At 42.5% G+C, this 11398-nt stretch overlaps 1 protein-coding gene across 1 annotated transcript; it reads right to left on the reverse strand.

The window, feature by feature from the left end:
* Window positions 1–22: 22 nt before the first annotated feature.
* LOC117143126 (glycosaminoglycan xylosylkinase homolog) lies at window positions 23–2805 on the reverse strand. The gene is made up of 6 exons (XM_033307615.1): window positions 2505–2805; window positions 2189–2435; window positions 1480–2109; window positions 739–1316; window positions 477–677; window positions 23–417 (listed from the first exon to the last, which is right to left on the reverse strand). The coding sequence occupies exons 3-6, from the start codon at window positions 1756–1758 to the stop codon at window positions 210–212; spliced, it is 1266 nt and encodes a 421-aa protein (XP_033163506.1). The 5' UTR covers window positions 1759–2109; window positions 2189–2435; window positions 2505–2805; the 3' UTR covers window positions 23–209.
* Between the last annotated feature and the right edge of the window lie 8593 nt (window positions 2806–11398).

The following is an 11398-nucleotide window of genomic DNA, read 5'->3' on the forward strand; positions in this document are numbered from 1 at the left end:
ATACAAGACACGACAAGAAAACTTAATTTTAAACAGGTTAAACCTGTTGTGGGCATTTAAATATTTTAAAACGTTTGGAGAAATACAGAAGGAAAACATGGACTAAGATAATACGATAATTTCTCTATCTAACTTTAGCTTAAGTAGGATGTGGAAAGTGAGTCCCGGTAGCTCTAGTGCTGGCTTTTAGCCCTAATCTCGACCTGGAACTACAGAGTTTTGAACATTTTGTCGCCCTCGATGTCCATGCAGTGCTCCACAACAGCATAGACCACCAGAAGTCGTCGCTCCACTCCTTTTTTGTGCTTATCCGTAATGAGGGGATAGAGAGCATCCTGCTTGGAAAGCCGATCGATGATTTCCGTGAGTACGCCACCGGAAAAGACTTGCAAGCGATCCCACGTGGATTTTCGCAGACTGTAAGGTAAATAATAAATAAATAGTTATAGATATTTGGTAATTGGTCGAAGGCTTACAGGCAGCATTGGTAGAGTGGCGCCAAGATGTCCAAATGATCCTTGTTCGGGTTTCCGAAAGCTTTTCCATTGTCTATAAGCACCACGCGCTCTTCCCGCGTCTCATAGTGATGCCGATCTCCATTTTGGATTAGGTAATCGAAAATAGCAGCATCTATAAGGTCCAGCAGGCGAATGGTCTCCATTTTATTTTTTAACGATCTGAAAAGTAATATATTTTGAACTAGAAGTCTATAGTGTGAAGTTGAAGTGCGAAACTCACTTGCAGTAGGTCATATCGTCCTCCCAGGGCGCCCGCTTGTCATCCTTGTAGGTGCGTTGCCACGGTGATCGCCTCTTAGCCAACGTACCGGGAACAATATAGATGAGCACACCTTCAATGTTGTGCCGCTCATCGCCACAAACGGTCTCCTCCTCGTTGCAGTAGTGACACTTCCCGAACAGGCAGTACTTCTCCCTGCCATCCTCGTCCGTTTCGATGTTTATGGTTTGCTGGAGCTCCGGATCGCCTTTGGCATATATCTCCTTCTTCAGGTTCACCACTCGGCCCACAACGATGGGCGTCCATCGAAAGTCGAGCACGGCGCCCAGATAGAAGGCATATACTTCAGCCGTGTGGCGATCCTTGCCACTGTACACCATGCCATCGATGACCTCGTCCCGCGGATACCATTGCGGCTTAAAGATCACCTTCTGCTGCTGGGAGAGGCGGACCAGAAGCTTCAGTTGCGTGCCCCGACCCAGGTTGCTCACCCGGGTGATAGGTTCGCGGCGCAGTGTTTCTAAAAGCTGGCCCATCGATGAATCGTATAAGGGATAGACCTCGTTTTCGTGGGGCCACTGAAAGGCATTGTATGGTTAGTGAATATACTTAGCTGCAAATTATAATATAGAATTTTTTCCCCTATTAAAAATTCATTTCCTTCTTTTGTTTGCATAAGCAGCCAAACATAAATCACGAGCATAGCAATTCTGGCAGACCCACTGAGATCCATCGACTTACCCAGTTCGCAATGTCCCAGAGGACACTGGCGTTCTCGTACGGCGCCGCTTTGTAGTTTTTAAGCAGCTTGTTGCGGAACATGAAGAAGCGCGGATTGCGATTGAGGTAGTTGGGTTTTAGGTGGCGCATCTTGTGCCTTATCATGTTCTCCAGCGCCCGAACGCTGGCCAGATGACCCTCCTCGGCGCTGAGGTAGTACATAAAGTAGAAGTTGGCACCGAGCGCCAAGCCCAACAGGCTGGCCACGATTCCCGCGATGATGACGCTGCGCTTGTTCATCCTGCAGCCTGGGCGGGCGTTAGCCTATTTTTAATATTACGTATACGCAGCGATAGCCGCACTGGCAATTTGCTCAATTCTAGTTGAAATGTTGATATGGCCGGGCTGGCACAGCGGCATGCTGCTGCTGTTGTTGCTGCTGTCGCTGCTGTTCCTCTGGCAATTGTTGCAGTTGTTGGTGTTGCACTTGCAATACTTGCTGCACTTCTTGCAATTGTTGCTGCTGCTCTGGCGATTGTTGTTCTTGCTGCGGCTGCCCTTCCTTGTGCTGTACTTATTTTTTTTTTGGCAGACATCGGCTAACAACTGTTCGCATCAGTCCATTGTTGTGCAAATTAATTGTGGCCGCCTCTGAAAACGTGTAAGCATTAATTAAATTGTCAGTAGTAGAGAAAACGAGTCCTGTTCCGGGTTCTAGTCTTTCGCTCACCTACTGCAACAAGTTAATCAGATCCGGTTGTTTACACAGCTACTGTTGACCCCATTCGGATTCTTGGCAATTGGTTTATCTTAGTGTTTCCGTGTGATTCATTCAATTTAGATAATACCCGCGCCGATCAGTTGATGACTTCTAAGTGATGGCATAAATCATGATGGTTTGATAATGTGGTCCTCCTACGGGGTTATCCCATCGGTGCTTCTATGCATTCAGATCCCATCCGATTGCAAGCAATCATCTAAAGATGTGCAAGATACGAGATTTGTGTGAAGTGTTCCTGGCACAAATAGCTTTCTATCTGACTTACCCGTTTGTTTACAAGCGTGCAGTGGCCCCTTTGGGATTCTTGGCCACAATTGCCCAATAAATCGTGTGCTTCCTCTTCTGCTGCTGCTTTAATTGGCCGCCGTCTTGTTTTTGGCCAACATCCACATGAACGAAGACCGCACTGCACGCATTCGGATTCGGAAGACAAAGAATTCTGCTGCCGCACTAAGGCTGCCTCTCCGATTTGGCCGATCGTTTATAAATAGCTTTTGTTTATGTCGGTGAAAATGGGGAAAACGTGCGTTTTTCACCGGCGCAGGAAAATGACAACAAAAGGGAAACGCGATGTAAACAAAAGACAGCTGACTTCAGCTGTTGCAGCCCTAGTTGGAGTGTGAGAAACTATCTGGCAACGCCGGCCATAACCGCCAAATTCAATTTACATTATATATCCGTATTATTTCGCTTTATCATATTTTGGGATAATCTTCTCAGGTGGCCCAAAGTTAATCAAAAAACTAAGTCAACCCACAAAAGGAACGCCAGCTAAAGTTCAAATGCCCGCACACGTTTGAGTTATTATAAAAACCCACACAATTCCAAATTGCACAGATGAGCCCTTGCGTGTACACTGCAAGAATTCTTCGATCACTAAAATCTAATAAGTTTAGTGTCTTTATTATTAAGAAATAAAATATATAATGATGCACAGTAAGGGAATAAACTGCTGACATTGATTTAATGAAATTTATTGGGTCGGTCTAAGAACTCTGTTAGTTTTTTAACCTAAGTTAGTTTCTCTTACATTTTAACAATTTTCAAGATTGCCGAGTTACGTGAAGTTAGCTTATTTATTTTTTCCATCGATGGTGATAGCCTGGGAGGTTTACCTTGCCTGGGGCCTCCCACTGGAGCAGAGCGCATAAACTGCGCCCACTTCTCAGCCCGAATGAAAGGGAAAAAAGAGGCCGAAAGGAGTGAAAGCAGGGAAAGCTGGAAAAGCTGGCATTGGGGAAAATCGTGGAGAGTTATCCCAGGCCACATATGGCGCAAAATAAACCGACAAATGATAACGGCACTCGAGCAAACAACAATAAAGGATGAAAAGCACGAAAATCGAGTAAATGAAAGAAATAATGGTGTCGGGAGTGTACAGCAAGTAACAAAACGCACGAACGTGTATCCCCTTCTTTCCATCCCCCAAACCCCAAGACCACCCCCCCCCACTTTTCTGCGCACTTTGGGCCCCCGAAAATTCAAATGCCGACAGCATCCGCCGCCACATTTGTTGCTGGCCTGGGAAATCCAAAGGCAGTTGGCGGCCAGAACGCAACACCCTCAGTGTCGACACATTACGACTACAGTTAAATTTAGCCAGCAGTCGCAACACTGGCAGAAATATAATTGAGTATTATATAATATGTAACAAACAAATACAAACGATTGGATTTGAAAAAATTCCTGGAAATGGGTTCGTTTTCCAATGCGTTTGGATATGAAATGATTTTATGCAAAGACTTGATAACTTGCTTTCTTGCTGAAACTACTAAGTTCATTTTGTGTTTACACATTGACTAGAAGATTTTTTGCAGTGCATGTAGTGAGTACGCAAGTGCCAGAAAATGATCTGCTTGCTTGTTTTCATTGTTTTGTGGGTTTGCTCGTTTGCTTGTTTGTTTGTTTGCCAGTTCGCGTGGGATATTGAAATAAGCCAATTTCCGAATCTGGTAAGCAGCAAAGTGCATAAGTTGCAAAGGCAATGCGAATTCAAGAATTTTTAATCCAATTTAATACCCAAAAGTTATAATCAAATGCATGTATATCCATAATATTACTTACGATTTGTAGCAAAAAATGTGTATAGTTGATAAGAACTAAACCTATTAATATCGGCACATTTCTAATTAATATCAATTAGGAATCCCCACTCACAGCCAAGTGAAAACGAACAAATAAACAAAACTAGACAATTCAATTAGGGCGAAAATTGTGAAAAGCCAATGGAAGTACACAGTTCTTCGTAATTGGGTCAGATGTCGCTAACGAGCATGACAATTACACAGAATGTTGCCCAAAGCTGACGGCGAACGCCAAGGAATCAATTTCGACCAAAAGAAGGGGGTTTCCCCCTTGACGTGTGTGCGCGTAATGAGCTTTCAAAATATTTAGCTGAAATTGGGAATTTATTTGGACATAAGTACGAGGATATTGGACAGAATCCTTGGGAGTGAATTAATATTTGAGTATGTAATAAATTTCCTAGTAAGGAAAGTTCGTTTCGAGTTATAAAAGGGTATGCATATGAAAGTATCCTTGAGAATCGTTAAAACGCCGCGAAATCTGTGCAAACATAATTTAAATTTGTATCTGCACTTACAGCTTCCTTTTTTGTTAACCCGCAGCAAACACAGGAGGCTGTGTAAAAAAAAAATGAAATCAATTAATTCACACACCAGCACAGATGGGAAAGTTACACACCGCGTCGTGTTAATTGCCCATGTGCCCCAATTCATGTTTTTCCGCAGCTCTTTTTGTTTGTCTCCGCTGGATGGCGCTTTCCTTAATGGCTGTCGCTCTTATCTGGCCCCTCATGCGTTTTGTAATTAATTGGCAGACATTTTACTGCCGTGCAACGTTGTCATAGGTCGTTCAGCACGTGCTGGGCAAAGGCGGGTAAATGGTGTTTCCTAATGATTAATTACAATTTAATTTGTTTGGCATTTTGCAGCGCTTTAACGGCGACATTGGACGATGACAAAATGTCCATCGGGCTCCCGAAGGATTCGTTTAAATTTCAACAATTGCTTGCCGCCAAATAAATTTGTCTCTGCGCTCAATTTATTATGTTTGCTGCACGTTTAATTGAATTTGGTGGCACAATACAACGGGGATCCATCTAATTAATTGTTTTTTGTTTTTCTTCTGTGTTTTGATTCGCATTCATCTTCAATTCGAGCCCTTCTTTGTTTTGCGACTTTGTGTTTGCTTGCTTTGCTGCCAGAAATATGCAAATTTGGGCTAATAAGTCGCCCTATGAATTATGGGAACACAGAAAGTAATCTCTTTAATTTGGGATTTCTTTTGGCACTTGAAATACATTGACAAGTAATGGTTTCAAGCAAAATCTGTAAAGATTTTCCGTGACAAGTATGTCAGGATATTTTTTACGACTCTTTTCGGCCCTCCGTTTGTGCAACAAAAGGACGTGAAAAATGGGTAACAATTTCGGGGGCCCAACGTGAAATTAACTCATTCGTTGTGGCCTAGAATAACAAAAGACACTCGCACACACACTGGCACATCCTCAACACACACACACACTCACACAGTCGTAAATAGACGCTCCTAAGGTCAAGCAACGTCATTTTTCAGACGGCCAAACAAAAAAAAATGAAATAAGGAAGGAAAAAGGGAGAATAACTCGGCTTCAAGTGCCGCCACACGGAGAATTTAATGTGTCAGAGTGTTGGGTCCACAAAGTGTGCGAGATTGTGTGTATGTGTGTGTGCGTATAATGTGTGTGAGCCAAAACACATGCTCGGTCAGGAGGAAAATATAAACAAACGCCCACGCAAAAGCTTCGCGCTCCTTTCAGCCCGAAAAACTATGCCACGAAAAAGCTTTGTGCGTAAAGCTGAGGAGCAACAGTTCCGCACGAGAGACAGCAAGAGAGCGGAAGAGCGGATGCAGCACGGCAACACTGCAAGTGGAAGTGCTCTCTCTCCCCTCTCTCACGGCGGAGCAACAGTTAAGATTCCGCTCTCACCCTTCGCAGTCCCCGGACAAAGTTGTTGTTGCTTTCCCCACTGCGAGCGCTCCACCTGAAAGCTGTTGTTGTTGTGGAATTTGAGTCAATGGAGCGGAGATGTACACGGTTAAAAACTGGAACTTGATTTTACAAATGAAGGAATACAATATATTGTAAAAGCTATAGTTTCAATCTGTTTGGTAAAGGCTTTTAATTATTTAATTGTTCAATAATAGGTTTTTAAATACTAGTCGTTGGCAATAAAATGAGTTCGTTGAATAAGCATATTAGGTAAATTTGCAGTTGAAGCTGTTCACTACGTCGTATACTTAATAAATAACTATTTGTATATATTCATCATTCTAAGGTAAAAAATATAAGAAGGATTGAATTGTTACTTTTTGTCAATAAGATCTTAGCTCTAGAAGAAGGATAACGTTTTACTGTTTTATTTTTGTTTTTTTACCATAACAATGGGACAATTTTTCTAGTGTAGCAGCTCAGCAGAGCCCTGTCCCTGGGTGAGAGTGTGTGAGTGAGCCCATTTCGGCCGCCCAGGACCTTCTGGTGCTTTTATTGCCCGTGGAGCTGTTGCTGCTGCCGTTTTTGGCCAGTGCCTGGATTGTTGTTGGCGCGAGAACAACGCGCGCGTTCTTCACTGCGTTTTCCCACGTTTTCGGCTCGAGCGTTTTTTTCTGTGACTGAACTAACTGAATTGTTTCGTTTGTGGCAAACGTGTGCTAGTTGTTGGCGTTTTTTTTGGCCATCCACGTGCGGTTGTTACAAGTGTGTTGAAATGCAAATAAACGAGATTCCAACGAGAGTGCAATGCATCTTTTATGGCTGCCATTAAAGCTGCTAACTGGTATGTTTGGGGGCATTACCCGTTTGGGCCACGTTAGCCACATTAAGTTGACTAATTGTCTGGACCGTTTGCCAGCTAGGGATGTTTGATTGGCAAGCCCTCAAGACCGCGTTTCAATTATGCTTGGCTTGCACAATTTTTCGATTTTCCAAGCTAACGAGCAATCTGCAATCGATGGAATTGAAGGGGGACGCAGCGCATCCTTCAAGGTGTTCAATGTTTAGTGTTTTGTGTCTGCTATCTGCTTGGCTTTCATCTTCAATTTCCGTTGCGCATTCGCGCGTACTAGATGTCATTCGCTGGCTACCCGTGTTGTTGGGTTCGTTGCGCTGTTCTGGCGCATAAAACAGCAAGAAAATTACAACTTATTGAGTTGCAAAGTGCGCTGGAAACCACACACAGAAGGACCCCAAAAGAAAGGAGCCCACGCAGACGTTAACACAGGCAGACACACTGTGCCCCCGGGAGTATGCTACGTTTTTTTTGCCAGCTTCCAAAGGGGCACTGAGAAATAAATGGAGGTTCAAAATTTGAACTTCAAATACCAAGAGAATGGTTCCTAGGCACCCCACTGCAAACTATATAACAACTATATATAACTAAGATATTTCGATAGGAGAAAACCTATTGTCAATATGCCAAATTAATTTAGTTGGTATATTCAAAGTGCTTACAGTAAAATATTAATAACCTGGCCATTTTGTATGGTAGTAGGTTATACAATTGGTATTATATATATTAGTAAAGTTACCATTGTAGACATTGTTTTTCACTGTGCCGCTCCACCATTTGCATGCACAGCGCCACAAAACATCTGCACCTATCTGTGGCCCCATGGCCGAACGCTACTTTAATTCATCTGTTCGCATTTTACGAGCCACCCGGGGCACCACCTTTCATCCACCACCCACCCCTTAGAGCAACACCCAGCACCTCCTGCTCCAGCAGGGCCAATCACAGTGGGTCAACAGACGGCAGACAGCTGTAGTTGAACGAAAAGCCGCAGTCGTGGTCACCAGCACGTGCATACATGAATTTTGCTGCGGGCTTGCGGGTGCTTGTAGCTGTGTGGAAGAGGTCCTTGGTCTTCGTTTATTGCGGGGATAATTCCTATATGGGACGTTATATATTTGAGAACCTGTGGCGTTGCCAGACTTGTTGATCATTGCGTTATGCAATTTCACAAGTAATTTCACACCGCTCAACATCCTTACTTGAAGTCCTGGTGAAAGCTTATCGATTTACGATTCAATGGGGAGCGGAACCCAAAATGGAATATTAAACGAAATACCTGCGAGGATTATGAAGACCATGGGGGGTTTTTATCATCATACTTCGAATTCTTATGGTGATGATGACAGTAAATTCTCATCTGCATTGAGCTAGAATACTGCCCTAAAAACAAAGTGTTATTCCGATGGCGTGCTCTAAGTAATATTAAATTATTTCTGTTAGATGAAGACATAGTATTTTGAATCTGTACGGATATTGAATTTTCTTTTCGTTGCAGATATTCAGTCAGTTTCAGTTTCGCTCCTTTCTGGTCAGGCTTCTAGCCACTGCCTTAAAGTCTTGTAGTCTACTACTATTTCACGCACTGCCAACTGCCAAATCTACTACGTTTTTCGCTAGCTGTTGCTGCCACTGCTCCTTGCAACACGTTGCCATTAATACGTACTTCCCTTGACACTTGTGAGCCAATAAACTTGAAAAAAGAGCAACAGTTGCCGCACACAAACACACGCCACGCACAGCCAGTTTGTGTGTGTGTGTGCGTGTTAGCCGAAGTGGAGCCGAGTGGCCGAGTTGTGCGAATTGTGGCATTCCCAAATGTCCTGGCAGTCCTGTTTGCTCATAACGCAGTTGTCCTTTGCCGTGCTCGGTTCGCTCGCAAACGCTCGGCTCTTGAAATTGCCTCGGTTCGGTTTTTGTAGACGCGCCGGCATTTTGAGTCGCTCAAGTCACCCAGAAAGGACCTGCTCCTTTTCGCTCCCTTGGCTCCCTAATACGCACGCACGGCTGATATGTTAATTCCGTTCTTTGGCATCACTTAGGAAACAATTAGCGCGCTAGTTTCAGGCCCCCCTCAACCCCCCTAACGAAAAAAGCCCCACTTTACTGGGCGCGCCAGGAGGAGGCAAGTGAAAAGTTTTAATTGTCTGCACATTTTCATTGGAAAAGTTTGTTGCCTTCACGCACTTAATATTCATGTGGCTCAGGGTATATGAATTTACGACCATAATCATAATCATTTCTTGCCTTTTGTCCTTGCCATTTGCATTTATGCTACGCTGGCATCCCTTTCACACAACGAGAAACTCGGAAAAATTATTTTGCTTCACTTTGGTCATAAATGATTGATCACATATTTGACCATTGTCCTGCAAATCTCTTGTGTTCATTCATGAATAATATAAGCGGTCAAGTATTGCTTTCTCAAATGTGACTGTGTCAGAATGAGTCAGTGAATAAAATTAATAAATTCTTGCGGATTTTAAAAACGTAATATAATGTAATATTAATTTTGAAACGTGCTGAATAATTCACCAATATTTCTAACTTATTTAAAGGGAATTTATTAAATGTTGAGCCCCTGGCTAAAATGTTTGTAAATATGTGAATCAAAGTAAAGAACTTTATATATTAAATCGCCTAAACAAAAATAAACCATTCACTCTTCTTATTTGAAAAAGGCTTTTTTCCCTGTGTAACTATTTATATACTTTTCGCTGTGTGTTTGACTGTTATGATTAAAATCGCCCGATGAGTTTCAGATCCTGTCTGCCCCATGTTATTTTTCACCGACTCAGTCTTGCGGCAAATGGTTCCCATTGTGTTTGTTTTATTTATATTGCTCCTCGTTTACGGATATTTATTTACATTCGAGGAAGTGCAATTCCCTCGGGACTCAGAAAAGATAAATGTAAACATTTTTTGCACTCCTCATTCGAAAAAGTGAAGTTTAAGATTTCCTTAATCATTTGCCTCTTAAATTGAGCCATCTTACAGTCAGCTTTAATTCATCGTTTTAAATTTGCGTGACTCAAAAAGGACATTTTTTTGTTCAACCCAAAAAGCAAGTCATGGGAACTGTGGTCTCCTTGCAGTTGGAAATCTCAGTAAGATTTTCTGACATTCCTGTGACTTGGGAAAGCCATCAGCTGTTGGGTCAGTTTTTATTAGCCAGAAATGGAAGCCTTTTAAATTTGTTTCCTCTCAGTTCCATTCGGCTGTTGTGTGTTCCATGAATTATTCAGCTGGTTTGATTTCTTCATTATTCCATTTTGGGCAAGTACCTTTTGGAAATTTCTTGTAATAATCCCTGATTTAATAAATTCTTGCAAAAGGATAATTCGTAGAATTTCAACTATTATCCTTCGGTCGGCGATGCAAATGTAAATTGTTTTCGTTTCGCACTATTATTGTTATGAAATGTTGTATTTCCAACACGAATTTTCATATTTCTGCGTGCAAGCAGTTTAGAGAATTCAATTTATTTCGGCATTCAATCTGGAATTCAAACACACATTCGATATAGCAAAAATAATGAATGGAATGTTGAGCTTCGATCTGAAGGCATATCAATATTATAGGGCAAAATAAATATTAAAAATCTTCAAACTTCATTAAAGACTTTCCCACAAAATTTGCCTAATGATGTTTCCATTTCAAATGGAAATCGCATGTTATCCTCATCGAATTCCGAGTGAAATTCAACAAACGCCGTGAGTAATTGCCTGACAAAGGTATTATTTCTGCCGCATTCAGTCTAATTGAAAATTGGAATTATCTAATATCATTGGCAAAGTTTGCCAATTTCCAATACAGATGAGAAGCTACACAAATGCGCCTCGGGCGAATCAAAATTGAGCAGATCCTTTGGTCCTGCCTTTGTTGGCAGTTGTGCTTTAATGGCTGATTTATTTTAATTACAATTTGCACTCACTAGTGATTAATCTGCTCGCCTAGACACGCCCATGCAAAACAGCCTGGGCCGAGCCCAAAATGCTCGCCGAAAATATGTGAAACTCAGTTCGTTTGCAGCGCAATCGATTTTCACGTTAATTAAGCCCTAATTACTCTGTAGCCCAGACACACAGGACCTCAACTGCGGGCCTACAAATGAAGTCACACTAGCCGAATGAATTTCCCTGCTGCTCTGGTGACACCGCATTACCAGTAGCAGCGAGCCTGAATACACATTTCACGGGAATGGAACTCGTTTGGTTTTATTAATTCCCACCTGGGAAAGGGACTGACTGACTGACTGACTGGCAGTCTCTGCTCTATGCTACATTCCTGCTCCTCGCTAAAAACGCAG

The sequence above is a fragment of the Drosophila mauritiana genome, chromosome 3R, assembly GCF_004382145.1.
Source record: "Drosophila mauritiana strain mau12 chromosome 3R, ASM438214v1, whole genome shotgun sequence".
Lineage (NCBI taxonomy): Eukaryota > Metazoa > Arthropoda > Insecta > Diptera > Drosophilidae > Drosophila > Drosophila mauritiana.

Excerpts from the sequence above, each read along its gene's own strand:
- LOC117143126 (XM_033307615.1), bottom strand. The coding sequence starts at position 1,758 with ATGAACAAGCGCAGCGTCATCATCGCGGGAATCGTGGCCAGCCTGTTG. Across the intron at positions 1,317-1,479 it reads TCTGGGACATTGCGAACTGG|TGGCCCCACGAAAACGAGGT; the intron begins GTAAGTCGATGG and ends AATGCCTTTCAG. Across the intron at positions 418-476 it reads CCACTCTACCAATGCTGCCT|TCTGCGAAAATCCACGTGGG; the intron begins GTAAGCCTTCGA and ends TTTACCTTACAG.